This window comes from Oratosquilla oratoria, chromosome 1, assembly GCF_046742065.1.
Source record: "Oratosquilla oratoria isolate Oo_2021 chromosome 1, ASM4674206v1, whole genome shotgun sequence".
Taxonomy (NCBI): Eukaryota; Metazoa; Arthropoda; class Malacostraca; order Stomatopoda; family Squillidae; genus Oratosquilla; species Oratosquilla oratoria.
The window spans coordinates 133158784-133176569 of record NC_134777.1 but is presented as its reverse complement, the minus strand read 5'-3'; the positions used below and the strand labels follow the sequence as shown (position 1 = coordinate 133176569).

The 17786-nt window shown below is 40.9% G+C and overlaps 1 protein-coding gene across 3 annotated transcripts in view; it reads right to left on the bottom strand.

Annotated features, from left to right (window-relative positions):
- The window catches only part of Clic (chloride intracellular channel protein 5), a 52861-nt gene that overhangs the window by 6710 nt on the left and 28365 nt on the right, over positions 1 to 17786 (bottom strand). The window contains exons 1-4 of one of the 3 annotated variants that reach the window (XM_076188324.1): positions 17236 to 17319; positions 5690 to 5832; positions 2116 to 2278; positions 1809 to 1983 (exon numbers count right to left, since the gene is read on the bottom strand). In XM_076188324.1, the coding sequence (XP_076044439.1) occupies positions 1809 to 1983; positions 2116 to 2278; positions 5690 to 5832; positions 17236 to 17304 (550 nt within the window). In that variant the 5' untranslated portion in view covers positions 17305 to 17319. Of the gene's footprint in view, positions 1 to 1808; positions 1984 to 2115; positions 2279 to 5689; positions 5833 to 6020; positions 6057 to 17235; positions 17320 to 17786 lie in introns of those variants that run through there. The other 2 variants (XM_076188343.1, XM_076188333.1) reach the window with 2 other exon arrangements.

Below are 17786 nucleotides of genomic sequence, written 5' to 3'. Positions count from 1 at the left end.
TCTATCCAAAAAGCCTCCCTTTCTTCTACACTCTTCTCACTACCAGGCCCATATGCACTTACAAAAACCCACATCTCCTTTCCAGGTTTCACCTTCATCCACATTATCCTTGAAGAAACCTTCCACTCCACTACATTTTTACCTATCTCTTCACTTACTAGTATAGCCACCCCTTCTCTCTCTCGCCCTCTCTTCACTCCTGAGAACCTCCCAACTACACTCCCAAACTCACACTTGCCCTTCCCTCTTGACTTAGATTCACTCAAAGCCAACACATCCATCTTTCTTCTCACAAACATACTACCTATCTCTTCCCTTTTACTCTCATCTGTACCACATCCACGCACATTAAAAGACAAACCTTAGGGTACTGGTTGGAGAACTCCTAGACTATGCCTTTACTTTTTTTTAGGAATGCCCCCTGTGGGACTACAGGGAGAAGGATGCCTAGTCCTAATTCCTGTCCCGTTTTTCTCGCCTCTTACGATCCAAGTGGGAATTACCCACATTAATCTTCAACTTCCTTTTTTCACACACCTTCCCAAACTCTGTCACCAACTTCCTCAATCCCTCCTCTGATCCTGCTACAAGTGCAGTGTCATCCGCAAACAACAGCAGGCTTATCTCCCACTTTTCTCCATTTTCTTTAACCATCTCCAATCCCTGGCCCACTACCCTTGCATTTACCTCTCTCACCACCCCATCCATGTATAAATTGAACATCCCTGATGAAGTTCCACTTTTACCTCAAACCACTCACTCTCTCCATTTCTAATCCTGACACATGTTCTACATACATATACCATACATATACCAAGGCTTTTTCCCCCTTCCAAGGGAGGTAGCCAAAAAGGGAAAGGTATAAAAACACTCCCACCCATTTCATCCCTAGATACACTCCACACCCCTCCCACCCTCCCTCTCATCTGAGCACCTCCTGGATGACGGGTCATCCCTGCTCCCTGCCCACCGCCCTGGGTCAGAAGCAGTGTCGCAAGACATGTGGACACATGTTCTACTCTTGTAAAAACTCTTGACAGCTCCTAAAAGCTTTCCTCCTATCCAGTATATCTGCAACACCTCCCAAAGTGCCTTCCTGTCTACCCTGTCATAAGTTTTTTCCAAATCCATAAAAGCCCAAAAATAATCTTACCACAAAAATCTGATCTACACAACCCCTATCTGTACTAAACCAACACTGTTCCTCATTAATTACTCCCTCTTTTCCTCTCTTAATCCTGACACACACACACACATTAGCCCAGCCCTATCCTTTCCAACCAAACCCTGCCTCACTGGCAGGGTTGTGGGAGAGGCATGGACTATTGCACAAGATTAAAGTGGCTTTTCATTGTGGATAAAGAGATGATGAGGCTCATGGGAACCCTAATTTGCCTAACACTAGAATACGTATTAGTGGTACGGTCACCAGACAGAATAAGGGTCATAAGCATGGTCAAGAGAATATAAAGGGCAGCAACTAAATTGGTTTCCAGTCTGGAAAGTAAATAACACAAGTAGAGACTACAAGCACTGGACCTGTCAATATTCAAAGATTGCAGAGAAAGGTGCTATGATTACCATATTCAGGCCAATAAGGAGGATAAACCACAATGGCAGAAGAGATCTTTGGCCAGTTTAATCTATTCTAGTGCATGAACACTATGGTCATGTCACCTCTTTCAATGATGACAGGTCTAGTACTTCACACATTTCATTTACCAGGGTTGCACTATATTTGGTAACTGCTCTACGTTCTCCACTTTTTCTTGAGTGCATCACCCACTTGAATTCAAGATTCCACTTACCTGCTACCCTGATGTGTTGGAGTTTGGGCATTAGTTCACAGTCAAAACAGCACATTGTGTCACCCGTAAGGAAGCGAGATCCACGCTGAGCTAGGTGATCGTTGATCTTGCGTAAGTGTGACAAAACCACCGACTTGCTCGTCTCATCACGCTTAACCAACATCAACTTGAATTTCTGTACAAATGGATATAAATGTAATTTACACAGGCATTCAAAACAATACCTCAATTTAGTTGGGTGGAAAGAAAACCTACACAACATTTTTTTGTCCTCATCTTCTTACCAAACATCTTTAATGATACTTACACTGTAAACATTTTCTATTTTGGATGCAACCTCTTTATCCTGAACAAAAAGGTTGTGTCCACCAGGAATATTCTTCATAATGTGTCTTTCAATTTTGTCATTCTCCAGCACTGCTAACCCACTGTCAATCAGAATAGGAGGAGGGGTGGCCTCAAAGTTTGACCTGAAGAAAAAAATAAGGTAAATAGAACAAATATATATGCACAATTACAACTAATCTGAGACAGAAAACTTAATAACTAACATCATGATTATAACTCTGGAACAATAGCAAACTCAATTCAGAAAAATGTCAACAGAAAACTGGAGAAAACTGGAGAGAAAAAATATATACATATATAAATAAATGGGAACAGACATAAAATACAATACAGTAGACCCTCATTTTACGCGGGGGTTAGGGACCGGGAACCCCCGCGTAAAACGAAAATCCGCGTAAAATTCCGCCACTGAAGGAGATATACCAAAACAATCATTAGAACCCTAATAATTTTATTTCCACAATGAATTGCCATATTGAACAAAATAATACAATAGAAAAATAGGAAAACAATACAATACAAACAAAAGAACAAGAAAAAACAGTGCATGAAATGAATATATGTAGAAGGGGTAGAAGTCTAGGTAGCAGTCTAGTCGGACTCGGCATCAGAATTAGCTCGACCACCACGTTTCTGTAAAAACATGGTGATGGGCAATTGTACTCGGCACTTTTTCATGTCCTGCACAACGGCTTTGTAGGGCGCCATAACACTGTCGATGCCATTCTGCGCCGCAATTGCCCTCACCATGGATGTGTCAGTCTCATAAATGGCAGCCTTGAGAGCGGAGGCCTGTCGTATCAAGGCTGCCAATGAGTCCAAAGTTAATCCTTCCTGTGGCTGGCTTTCTTCTTCAACATTGCCCTTCTCCTCCTCCTCACTGGCCAACTGGACGAGTTCCACCAGTTCCTCCTCAGACAGCTCAACTGCATGGCCACGAACCAGTTCCCGAACCTCTTCTTCCTCCATATCTGCAAATCCTTCACCGCCAACTTCCTTTGCTAAAAATCCGCGTAAATTCAAAACCGCGCATAAAAAATCCGCGTAAAACGAGGGTCTACTGTATCTATATTTTGTATCTCCTGGGATTCAATAAACACTTGAACAAATTATCATAGATATGGTCACAATAATGCAAATTACAAGTAACAATGGTGTACACTCCAGACAACTTCACACAATAATAAATAAACAGGACTATTCCAACATGATCTGTGGGGATTTATACCCAGTAACAATGTCATTCTGGAATATTCTCAACAGTCTCTTAATTACAAGAACATTCATGCAATTGACGGAACATACAAGAATTGTTAATTCTGTAAGACAAGCAAAACCTTAATTAACATCTATAATTGACAGTACCTGTGTGGGATGACTCATCAACTACACATGCCCATAACATATATACATATACACAAATATATAAAATAAATCAGCACAATTCTACTCTAATATGTACAACTTGCCTCAACGCCCCAGAAAGAACCCCAAATTCCATAATCCACCCAATTCAAGAGAAGCCAACCCTATACAGAAACTCCTTCCAATAACAAGAGCAACACCAAATTGAAAACATTCAAGTCACCATTCATTCAATAAAACAATATCAACTCAGTCAGCCAGACAACATATAAAATGTTAAAGGTGCAACCACCACATAGAAAATGTACAATGTCTAGTATTACACTGTCCCTTACTACTATTCACAAGAATATAACATCTCTTTATTAAATGACTGATGGGGTGAACTGGTGGCCATGACCACCTGGGGGCCACAGGTCTCCTGCATGAGAGAACTGGGGCAAAGGATGAACTAATCCATCCCTTGTAATCCACAACAATATGTTGTTTCTTGTTCAATGTCCTGCCCTGGCCCAATCTACCAGGATCCCCCCCCCCCCCAGCACATACCAAGAAACCTGCCATGGTCACTGATCCATCCTACAGATTATCCTGCAAAGAGGTTTTGTGTATATTACTATACCGCTTTTGTTTTCATACTATTTGAGTGCAGGGTGTTCTACTGTGGAGTGCTTCTTTTGAGGTCCAAGTGCACATTTTTTTTTTTTTCTTTTTTTTTTATGGACAAGCAGCGGCTACGCTGCATCTGCCTTCGGCAGGTTGCTTGGCCTGTGGCACTTGCTCGCTTCACTCGCAGGCCTTAGTCTAGCTCCCAACACCTTATCTTCTTGGAACATCTTCGTTATACCCTTGGTAGCCATTAGCCACTTCCATAGGTGCTTCTGTCCACGCCTCTGTCTACACTTCGCCAGTTTGTCTCTTGGCATCGTATTGGTAGTCGATATTGTATTGTCAATCAGCCTTACGAAAGTATCCCCCAAACACCGTCACCACCGAGGTCATTTCAGAATAATTTTGAAAGAAATGCACCTGAAAGTTCCTGTGATCAGACTTTGCACCATATTTAACAAAGTTCTTATATCCTGAGAAGTAATGCCACATGAACACCTCTGAATCCTCATCGAATATCATATCGTCCGAACACTTCAATTTGTCAAACATATCGTCACTGTATTCCTTTGGAACTCGTGTATTGACACTTTCACATTAAAGGTCTTGGTATCAGCATACCGCCCAGGGAACGTTTTACTGTACTCATCCCTTAGTTTAGCTGCCAACACCTTATCTTATTGGAACATCTTCGTTATACCCTTGGTAGCCATTAGCCACTTCCATAGGAGCTTCTGTCCACACCTCTGTCTACGTTTCTTCGCCTTTTCGTCTCTTGGCATTGGCTTCGCCGCTATGGCTTCGTCATGGGTGCTTGGACTGCTTCGCGAGAGGGCGCTTCACACCCTGCCCTTCACTTGCGGCCAATCATCTCTGTTGCCATGACGTCAGCGTTCTCGACCAATCAGTCATCTCCGCTGCCATGATGTCACCACTCTCGGCCAATCAGTTGTCCCTGTTGCCGTGACATCTCCACATATCAGTAGTCGGTATTGTACAGCCAATCACCCTTACAAAAGTGTCCCCCAAACACCATCACCACTGAGGTCATTTCAGAATCATTTTGAAAGTTATATTTTTATTTATATAGATGTACTGCTGAGTATTGGGGCCAGGTTATTGTGGATATTGTGTAGAATATTGCTGGGGCTGTCTTTAAGTTGTGTTGTATAGACTGATAAGGTATGAGGGGTGGGAGGAGTTGAGGGATCTTGCTTAGAACTGCAACATCATCATCATATGCTGCTGTAAGAGGATTTTGTTTTCAAGAGTAGATGTTCCACTGGTTTTGTTTCAATGCAGCTAATCATTATTCTTAATGTTTTACTGTGTTGTTTTGGTATGAGCTGCTCATTTTTCTAAATTGCTGGATATCATGCTGTGGTAGTTAGGTTGTTTATATCCCATGGCAAGTGTTTCTGGTGTCCATGAAATGGACAATTTGTTTCTTGCTTGTGCTCCTATACTTTCAACATTCCTTTCATCCATATGCCTTACTATCCTTTACAATAATGATACACTCCCTTATCCTGTTACCCAAAGTAAAGAAGTAAACTAACCTGAAGTCTGGCGGAGGTTTGAGCATGTCCACCGTGGTCACCTTGAGTGAAATGGTCTTCAATTCAGCAAGGAGGTAAAGGTCCATAAAGTATTCCTGGCAAAAAAGGCATGCACCCTTCCGTCGCCCATCAATGGTGGAAGCCTAGTGAGAAATATATTAAAAAACATCAAATTTAAAGGGTCCACAATTTTATGGACTTCTTGAACACAATAAAAGCATACACAACATAATGAATAATCAGGTTACTTATTTAATTTCACTTTTGTGTCTATCTATATACCAAGGACTTCTTCTCCCTTATAAGGGAAGTAGCCAGTTAAAACACGTACCCATTCCCATCCACCACCCATTGTCCCTCTCATTTTAGGGAGACTTGTGGATGAAGGATTCCTGTATCCTACCCACTGCCCAGGCCATAAGCAATGCAGTAGGACACTTTATTTGTAATTTACAGAATAAGTAAACAGGAAACATGTTTCCATTTTCTTGGAAGCTTGTTTGGTGGCTCTCTTGGATTCTTCAATAATGGTGACCTTCAAATATCAATTAATTCATTTAGATACCAGATAAACTGGATATTGGTTATTTCATTGATGCTTTAGTTTCATTGCATGGGTAACCCACAGCTCTAGTGGCTGTCAAAGTCCTCAGGCCCCTTCCTATAATTCTCCATGTGAAGAAACTTTAGACCTCTTTCTGTGTTGTAGCAGTGTGGGACTGTTTCTATGTAACTGGATGGAAGTGGCAGGGGGAAAAGGAACAGTTGTCAGTTGTCTGCTCTCCATGTGTGAAAAATTGTAAGAGATACAGCTAAAGATTATATATATATATATATATATATATGTATTCACCTAGTTGTATTTTACAGGAAGGGGAGCTATGCTCGTGGTGTCCTGTCTTCATATCTCGTTTTATCAAGGCTGTTTTTAAATGTGTATTGTTTTTGCACACACATTTTCATCTAACTTGTTCCAAACATCTATTACCCTGTGGGGAAAGCTGTTCTTTTACAGGTCCCTTCTATAACTGTCTTTCTTGATTTTCTTTCCGTGTCCTCTTGTATCTCTACTATCACATTTTATTAGTTCCTCTCTATCAATAGTTTCTATACCTTTCATGATTCTATAGTTATCAAGTCTCCTCTATCTCTTCTTTGCTCTAATGTCTGTAGCTCAAGTTTTGCTAGTCTCTCCTCATATGATAGTTCTGAGAGTGTTGGATTGATTTATGAAATTTTTGGCTTGAAGGCCAAGCACCATCTGAGTGTGTTGGTGCCAAATTTCATAATTGCTCTTTGTATTCTTTCAAGTTTTGTTATACATTTTTTTTGTACTTGGTGACCACGTTGTCGCTGCATACTCCAATTAGTCTTATCAAAGTGACTAGTATTTTCTTCACCAGGTATGTAAATGCCACTTTGATTGTTCTTATTAAATTGCAAGTTTCTCCAAAAATTTTGTTTATATGTTTCTCAGGGGACATATTCATAATAAGGACTCCCACGTCCTTCTCATTTTCTACTTTTTTAATTTCTTCCTCTCCCAATTTATATCCCACTTTTTTTTTTTTGCTTCTCCCGAATTCCATTACACTACACTTCTTAATATTGAATTCCATCTCCCACTTCCTACTCCATTCCCATACTTAATTGAGATCACTCTGCAGTGACTCACAATCTTCTAGTGTTCACTTTTTTCAACAATTTTGCAATGTTTGCAAAGAAGCTCATATAATTTTCAATTTCTTTATCCATATCATTAATATATATAGCAAACATTATTGGGGCCAGAACTGTTCCTTGTGGAATTCCACTAATCACTTCATCCCAATTAGAACGTTTGTCTCTTATCATCACTCATTTTTCTTTCATGCAAGAAGTCTTTCATCCACTTCTGCAGTTTGCCCTGTATTCCTCCTGCAGTTTTTAATTTCTTTAGCAATTTCTTATGTGGCACCTTATCAAAATCTTTTTTCAGGTCTACAAATGCACAATCAGCCCATCCATTTCTTTCTTGTATTATACCTATTATCCTCGGATAGAAACACATCAAGTTTGTGATGCATGATCATCCTTGTTTAAATCCAAATTGCCTTGGATTTAGTACTTTGTTTTTTTTCCAAATGACTTACCCATCTAATTTTGATAATTCTTTCACAAATTTTAGCTATCGTACTTGTAAGAGAGACCAGTCTATAGTAGGGTTTTCCTTGTTTCCCCCTTTACATATTGGTACTATATTTGCCCTTTTCCAATCTTCTGGGACTTTTCCTTATTTCAATGAACTGCTTATTGGACTATGTATTATATCTGTTAGTTCGTTCTTGGATTCTCTCAAAATCCAGTTTGCCATTTCATCTGGTCCATGCGATTCTTCTGACATCGAGATTGCTTAAGTGATTCATTATTTCTTTCCTTGTTACTTCTATCTCTTTCATAGGGGGGGGGGGCTTTCTCCTCCCACTTGACATCTCTAAGTTGTATGTTCTCCCTCGTAAACACGGTTTTATAATGCTTGTTCATAGTTTCTGCCATTTCTATTTCCTCTGTGTATTCAACTGCTCCTTGTCATAGTTTCTCTAATTCTTGTTTGCTTTTCAGTTTGTTGTTTACAAATCTATAAAATAGTTTTGGTTGACCTTTATATTTTTCTATGACATCTTTTTCGTATGTCCTCATTTCTTCTCTGCACTTTTGTACATATTTATTTCTATAACTAGTATATATTTTCCATTTTTCAGGTCTTTTGTCTTTCTTCCATTTTATCCAAGCTTTACCCTTTTTGTCTTTTTTCCCTACATTTTTTGTTGTGCCAACACTTTACATATCCCATTTCTTGCTTTTGTCTTGGAACATACTATTCCACTCCTTTATAATTTTGTCAAAATACTCCATTTCTCTTCTACTGTTGTTTCTCCTTGTGTATTCTTTCCCAGTCTGTTTTTCGAAAGAATTATCTTATTTTATAAAAAAATAAAAATAAAAAAAATCCATACATCTTCCCTTTCTATATTTTTCGTTTTTTTTTTTCCATGTATTTCTCCTCATTTAGTTCCAGTTCAACCAATGTGGTCACTTTTACTTATTGGTGTCTTATACTCAATCTTGTCCACTATTTCGGGTTCTGACGTGATTATTAGGTCCAGTCTTGATGGTTCTTCCTCTTTTCTATACCTAGTATTCTCTTGTATCCATTCTGTCATTGTATGTTCTATAATCATATCAAGTAGTACATTTCCCCATAGGTCGTCTCCACCCTTTCCTGTCATCTCTTCCAAGCAGATCTCTTTACAATCAAAGTCGCCCATTATAGCTATTCTTCCTCCATCTTCCATTATCTTATTGTTATCTTGTGTCTTCTAACATATTTTTGTGTTCTCTCTATTCCCAGAAAGCCGTTTTAGGAGGCACATAATTTACCACAAACTTCCTGCTCCTCCTACCCCTGTCCTCCATTTCCATCATAATCATCTCTATTCTTTCCATATGTGACATTCTTAGTCAGGAACATAACTCCACCCCCTTGTTTTACCAGTTTCTAATCCAATAATTATATGCACCATGTCCTACACTGTTGGGTGTTAGTGGACCTTTCAATTTTGTCTCTACAATTCCCATTATCTCCAGTTCTTTTTCCTTCAGGTAATCATTCAGTTCATTCAAGCCTGTTATTAAGCCACCTATATTTGTGTAAGACTCTTAATTTTCTGCTACCTCTATCCTGTTTTCGGTTTCCCTTTCGTTTTTCTCTATGAACAATTTCCTCACTTTCATATCCACTACTCTCCAATAGAATTTCTTTGTCTGACTCTGTTCTGTTCTCGTTTTTTCCTTAGTTCCTATTCTTTTTGTTTTCTCATCCTCTCTTTCCTCTTTATTCATCTCTCTTTATCCATACCTGTTTATATAGATCACTTTTTGCTAGTTTCCCTGTTTTTACTTAGATATTCTCTGCTGTCGTTTGTGACCTGAATTTAACCTTAATTGGTCTGGTCTTATCTGTATTGTATTTCCCTATTCTATATATTTCTTCAATTTCTTTCCCTGTTTCTTGTTCATCTTCTTGAACTACTTCTAACATTTTGTTAACTTTTTCCTTCTCCTTTATTTTTGTACTCCTATTTGGATTATGCTTATCTTCCATCCCTAATATAATTATACATTTCTTTTTATCCGCTAAGTCTTACTATATTCTTCTCCCTCATCACTTTAACTGTGTCCTTAGTTTGTTCTTTCACCTGTTGTTTTACTATATCTCTAAATTAAATTTTGTCGTTCTTTTGGACTTTTCTCCAACTCTGTATCCCTTTTGCTATGGACTCTTTATTCTCTTTATTGTTGTTCTTTAATTCGTCATTCTCATCCTTTACTTCTTTTAGCTGCCTTTTTAATTCTTCTATTTATTTAGGTTTTGGTTCTCCTTCTTTAGTTCTTCCAATTTATCAACTCTTTGTGTAATCCGTGTAAGTTGACTGAACCTAACCTCCCACTATTCGTTCATTTTCTCTAGCTTTTCCTCTAGGTTTGCTAATCGGGGGAGGTTTGCATCTCCTCCCTCAATAAATCCATGGAAATAATTATCTTCATCTACCATTGCGCTACTCTTATCTATATTTCTATTTTTTACATTTTTACTAATCTCTTCGATTTCATCTCTATCGTCTGCGCATCTATTGACATTCCGACTTCCGGGACCCGTTCGTCCCGTTCCTCTTTTCCTTCCATTTTCCTCAGTAATCCCTTCCCTTCTCCTTTTTCCTCACCTTCCCACTACACCGCGAGCTTTCCCCTTCCCTAATACAACACAGGTACTCCCTCGTCGTTGAGATCCACGAAATTTGAAGTTTTTCCTGGAGTTCCAAACTTAGCTGTCACTTCGTCTGTCGTGTGTGTGTGTGTATAACCATGGTATTGGATCACGTGTTGCATTTGCGATCGACAGCTACTGTAAGAGGCTGGTAGATAAAGGTAGACAAGTAGGCAGATAGAGGGGTAGGTGGTGAGAATTTAATTTTTAAGAGTTAGATATTTGGTAAACACAAGCAGCGACGGAGTTGCATAATCTCGCTCACCGTCTTAAAGTTTATAAACAACCGCTAGGGTACAGATTTTAATGCTGTGACAATATGTAAACTACGCTATTCCGCTGCGATGTTGAGGTTGCCTGTGTAAGCAGTTTTGCTTATGATGTAACAGTCTTTCTGATTGGAGAAGGGTTGAGAAAAAATATATATTGGTACATGGGAGAAAAGTCACGCCCTTGGGGGAGGCACTTATTTGTGACAATCAAGATTATAGGATGAATTAAGTAGTGACGTCGGAACAGAGGTGACTTGGTGAGTAGATTGGGGATCCCAGGCGGGACTCCTCTGGTGTACCTAAGACAATAACGTTGTAGAGAATTAGTGAAGAAACGAAGAAAATTCTTTCCCAGTTTAATTTACCCCACCCAGAAACATTACTAACTTGATACAGAAGATTTGGTGAAGGAAAATGAAGGAAGAAATATATCATAGAAGGGAACAGTTAATCTGAATTAAACTAGTAATTACGGAGAGACCGGAACTGAAAGTGATGGGGATGACCGCTATAGTCAGTGCAACGAGAAATGACCGCTAAGGCGGGGCTAGGAGATTTCCCGGTGTTGCCACACATGGGCATCCAAGGCGAGAACGTACGAGTGTGGATATGCAATGTTTTCTGTATGCAGTGTGAGGGGGGCGGGGCCAGAGATTAGATGTAGCGGCACCGTCGCTCTCTCTTGCTCATATGGCATGTCTAGACTCGAGGAAACGAAACCTTTGTATAGAAAACATTGCTTTGATTTTTACCTCAGTGGTGGTGTGTGACAAAAAAATATATAATTATATGTGGCAACATTATAAAATTATGAAATAGAATTATAAAATAAAATAAAATTATAAAATAATTATATGTGGCACCACAGGGGGACTCCCGGTGCTCCGCCCTAACAGCCATTTTTCGATGCAACGAATATAATATCCTACATTAGAGCTCAAGAGTTCGTGTATGGCCCTATCTATGGGTTATGTTGTGACCTTGCTCACCAAGGTTGGAGTACCGGTTTGCAGTGTGGCGATGCTGAAGTTTTCAGCCTTAGGCGGGACTCGAACTTGTATTGCTGGATTGGCGGTCGAGCGCGATACTCCACACATCATCGAGCAGGTGTGTGTTATTTCCCTAGTTGTATCTTACGGGCAGTGGTGTATCTTACGGGTTCGTGGTGTCTCGTCTCTGTATCCCGCAGTGTCTAAATTGTTCCTAAATTTGTGTATGGTTTTTGCACACACCATCACCTCATCCAGTTTGTTCTAAACATCTACCACTCTGTGGAGAAAGCTGTTCTTTCTCAGGTCTCTTCTATAACGGTCCTTTTTGAGCTTCCTTCCATGTCCCTTTGTATTTCTTGTGTTTGTGTTTACAAAATTGTAGTGTACAGGAATGGAGCAACGCTTGTTGGATACCGTCTCCTATTTTCCAAATGTGTGCAAGATTCACCATGGTCTTGGATCACGTATTGGACTCGTAATCGACAGCTATTACCCTACCGGAAGAGAGCTCAGAGCTCATAATATGACCGATCTATGGGTAATGCTGTGGCCTTACATGCACACACACACCCACTAGAGTTGAAGTAACGACTTGCAGAGCAGCGATACTGAAATTATGCCCTGGGCGGGATTCGAACTCGGACCGCCGTAGTGGCGGCCGCGAACGCTACCACTGCGCCGTCGAGTCGTGGAGTATGATTCACCATGGTCCTGGATCACGTGACTCATGATCGCCAGCTATTTCCCTCCCAGAAGAGATCAGAGCTCATAAGTGCGTGCGTGTACATTTGTGTGCGCGCGCGCTCGTCTACCAGTTTTGCAATGTGAAAAATGCACAATAAATGAAAACTTAAGGAAATACCTAACATTGGAAGTAAATTATATAATACAAAATGGACACGGAAACGTGCCGAGTTGTTTTTCAAGCGGTATGAATTACTCTGTAGTAGGCTTCAGGAAGAAGCACATTTCCAATACAAAATGACTGGTCCAAAGCAATTCAGTATTACGCACTGAACACATATGTGCCAGCCGGCCGTGACGTCTTGCATGTGTAGTACGGGTACAAAGAATATTCAGTAACAAATAGGTATGAGGTTACCAACTGGCTGTTGTTATAATAAAATTCAACTTATGGAGGAAAATGTTGAGCGTTCCCGACTACTGCGTGCGCGCCGACAGGCGTTCGTCGTACAGTACTACGTCGCACAAGCCGTTACAAAGATTCAAACAGCAAAAGATCTCGTCCCTTCCGGGTATGCTTGCGGATTGAAAATTGGGTAGAGTAAACGGTGGGAAAAATTAAGAATTACTGACGATCTCACGATGCTGAGAAGTGAGTGAGGTGGGACTCCATATATATCTCGGAGTTTGTCATTTGTGCGTGAACATGTAGTTTCCAAACATTTACAATGAGGTTAAAATTATTTTGATTCATTGGTGTTTGATCTCTTGTGGACAGTTTTGTAAAAATGATTTCTTGTGATATTACTATAGTCCACACTAAAACTGTGTTCATATCAACGAAGCCATGGAACATTTTAAAGGTTTGATTATGACTAACATTGCACATTCGGTTTGTGCGGGCTCGCTCATTCTGCACACTCTTAAAAGAAAAAGTAAACTATCTTGTATACGCAAGTTATACAAAACAATATGATAACTAATAAACAAACAACAATTGTTTTCAAGTCACGTCAAGTAGGTTCAGGATGTGACAGCTCGGCAAGGAAAGATAGGATGTGGGGAATTTGGAAGGGAACAGACTAAGACAAAGCAACATTACCACCTGCTTCGGACGCCGCCGTACACTGTTGCAGCAGTATCAACCAATTCAGAAGTCCTACTTTGAGGCTCACTTCACACGTATCGACTTCTCGCCGTGCGCTATCCACGACACGACGCCGTGCTTTCAAACATGGGTGTCAATAGACATTTACAGACGTCACAACCACGTGTGAGAGCGTCCATAGACACCCCAATGATTATTTGAGAGCACGGCGTCGTGTTGTGGACGGCGCAAGGCGAAAAGTGGATACGTGTGAAAGAAGCCTTAGTCGACATCTTCATTTAGCCGAATTCGGCACGGTAACGCAGTTCTCCTTAACCCATTAAACTCCGATGACAAGATGTCTTGTCATTTGGTCAAATAAAACAAAAAATCATAAAACACCAAAATGTTTGATCAAACACCAGAAAAATATGACGTCAGTCCTCGCTTCGCTGCGAGCGAAGCGAGGATTGACGTCATATTTTTCTGGTGTTTGATCAAACATTTTGGTGTTTTATGATTTTTTGTTTTATTTGACCAAATGACAAGACATCTTGTCATCGGAGTTGAATGGATTAAGAGTGACTGATTAACCTGTATGTAACAGGTCCCTTCTCATGTTACAGCGCAAAACCCACCGCAGGATCCTGGGTGACCACGTAACACGAATGCAAACCCAATGACCTTGAAAAACAGTCCAGACCCAGACATACAATTTGTTTCCCTTTGACTGCGGTCACCGTGTTGTATCAGAATGTCATCATAGGCATAAATAGATTTGCCCTCCCACGCCACAACAAACAGTTGTGGCGTGGGAGTACAAGCACCCACTACCTTGACACTGGGAGGCGCGGGCGGCCCAGGCGATAGGTTCATGGCTCAGGGCGAGCCCGAGTTAATGTTCAAATCGGGCAGCTGATCCTCAGGCCTATTTCCTCATTTCTTTAATTACAACTCGATGCAAAAGCTTGAAGGAAAAGAAAATACTGGATTCGTCAACGTTATGCCTTGATACCCTCACACAGTGAGAAAAAAAAAGTTAGTTCTTAATAGTACAGATGCAGTAAATTATATATATATATATATATATATATATATATATATATATATATATATATATATAGTTGTTTTGCAGATTTGCCCACTGACATCAGCAAGCGTTCCTACGCATATACCTTGGCTGCCACCAATCTATTTCATTCAGCTGACGGAGGGGGAAGTGACCGACTTCCTACCTTGTAAGGATGAACTGGAGGGCATGTTAAATGAACAATGACAAGCGGTCCGGAATGAATTGGGATAATCAGATATTGTACAATTGCAAGTCACTACGCTGAAAAATACGAAATCCTTTCAAGTGGTGAGTTGGTGATGGTAGCGATGGGCGGGTATTAAGGCGACGGTGGGGGGGGGGCTTGGTTGTGGTGAGTGGATGGGTGGTGGTGATTGTTGAAGAGGGTGGGGCAGTGCGTGGGTGCGCTTTGTGTCGTCATCGGGAAGTGTAGTTGGGTGAGGAGGGGTCGGTGGTGGCGGAAGGGTGGTGGTGATGGTTAAAGTGGTGATGGTGGTGATGGTGGTGAAGATTGTGCCCCCTCCCCCCGGCATCTTCGCGAATCGTGATGCTGAGGTTCTCGCCAGTTTGTGGCGCGTTGATCAGTGACGCAGACCCGACCAGACCCACCACACTATCGCATCTAATGGCATCTGTAGCCAGACTCTCTATTCATCTGTGTGCGCGCGCACGTACGAACAGGAAATAAAAATAGCTAAATAAATAAAAACTAAATAAAGGATAAAAGGGTCCCGAGATTCTTGATTATGGATCTTCTGAAAATGGGTAAAGCATTTCAGTGAAAACAAGAAAAACATTATTGAAAACAAAGTACACCCCAAATTGGAATATGCACGTAAGGTGTGACCTATATATATATATATATATATATATATATGTATGTATATATATATATATATATATATATATCTGAAAACAGAATAGAAAGGGCAGCAACCACGACGCACTAAACGATGAAAAGATCAGAAAAGAAAGAGGCGTCACCCTTAAAACTTGTTCTAAAAGGTGTGGACAAAACTGGGAAAAATCTTAGTACGGTTTTGTATTTACTGGCCGATATCCAGTGCTTCTATCCATGGGGCCGAAGAAGAGGTGGAGTCAAAAGTTGGTCAAGGGGAGGTTGAAATGGAGTAGCAAAAAGTAGGGACAAAAGTGGTCACTTTTTTTTTTCAAGTGGGGTTAAGTTTCCCATGTAATAGAGCGCTAATACACCCATGCGCGCCAGTCACAAGAGTGTGCGTGCGTACGTGTCGAACAGTCTGCATATGTGCCCGAGGTCGATCCCCAGACTCGGGCTCCCTTCCGTAACAATTTCTTCTACTCATCTTGGTGACACCCCATCGGTACCCAAGGTATCCACAGTAATTATCAGTCTCATTGTACAATCTCCCCATAACTTTGTTGCAAGTCTTAACCCGCCCTACTTCCTCGGTCCTAAAATGAAAGAGAGGTATGGAAGCCGGATTAAACGGAACTTTAAAATCAACGGCGGAATATCGTGATTAAGCACACATGTGATTCATCGGACGCTTTTCCGTTATCAGACACCTGATACAACGGAAATGCCGTTAATAGGACGTCAATAACGACAATAACATACCAGATTTGGTTAAATTCGTTCACCAAAATTTCTAGTTTGTCTCGGCAAACACTGCGGAACAGTTTTCTAAATTTATGCAATCTTCACCCCCACGAGACATTTTCTTACGGCGGCTATTCATATGTTAATGGATGCACTCCCCCCCCAAAAAAAAAAATCCTATTTCTGTTCTCTAATACATCTTCACCAGAAAGAGAACAAATACCCATCTTCCAGACATGTACCTTTAAAGGATCGAAGATAAAGAGGCGACAGGATTATATGCTCTTATCCATTCGAGGACTTTTCTTATGCCACGCTGATATGATTACAGTAATCAAGTCACTGAAAGGGATAAATTCCATTGACAGAAGAAACCTCTCGATTAAGGATGTGGGGGCTTAAAGACGTCATGAGAACAAATTCTGGAAGACAACATGTCTAAAGGATGTAATGCAATACAATTTTCCGTATGGATGCATAAATACTTGGCGTAACTTAAAAGGTGACATAGCCCAAGCCGTAACAATACACGAATACAAATATAAATATAACTGGAAATCGAGGATATAAATTAAACTGTACATGAATCCGAGGCTAGGTAGGATCAAATTGGAACGTAGGAGACGGGACCCACCGAGCGTTGCTCCTTTCCTGTATACCGCGGACACACACACACACACAAACTTGGAGAATAGGAGACTGTATACGACCAAGTTGCTCCTTTCCTGTATACTACAATTAGGCAAATGCGCACGCACACATACAATCACACACACGACTCGTGGCGCGATGGAAGTTCCCGGCTGCCACTACGGAGGTCCGGATTAGAATCCCGCCCAGGGCTAAAATAATTTCAGTACCGCTGCGTTGCGGGTCGTTACTCCAACTCCCGTAGATGTGTGCGCGTAAGGTCAGCATTACCTAGATCGGTCATACATGAACTCTGAACTCTTCCGGGAGGGAAATAACTGTCGATCACGAGTCCAACACGTGATCCAAGACCATGGTGAATCACACACACACACTCAGACCGCCACGCCGCTTCTGTACCTCTTTGGGAGCACTGATAAGACGCCAGGTGAGCACCACTACACGAAGAAGGGACCCACAGTGGAACATCGTCGACGCTTATTTTTATTTTACTCTTTCTTTTGGCTGATGCGGATTTGTTCTACTTCCACCTGGAACAAAATAATTTTTAAAAAGTTTAAGATCACCACCATTTATCACGTTATGAAATGTCCTTCCCATTTTAGCATTTTCCTGAGAGAAGAGGGGTGCAAGAGCGAGAGAGAAAAAGAGAGGGGCAGAAGGAAGAGAGAGAGAGAGAGAGAGAGAGAGAGAGAGAGAGAGAGAGAGAGAGAGGGGGGGGGAGAGAGCTTGACAATACTGTCCCTTGGAGAATTAGACGCGATCGGCTCTGTGCTGTCTCAATTCTTCACCGACCCGTTGATGACTTTATAATCTACTTTGTCGGTGACATCTACCTCCCAAAAACCGATCGATTTTGTTTTGCGTTTGGCAACCTTCGACAAGGTTGTTAGTATCTGGAAGCAAAAGATATGACCAGATTTATTTAGTTTTCTATTCGCTTATCTTTC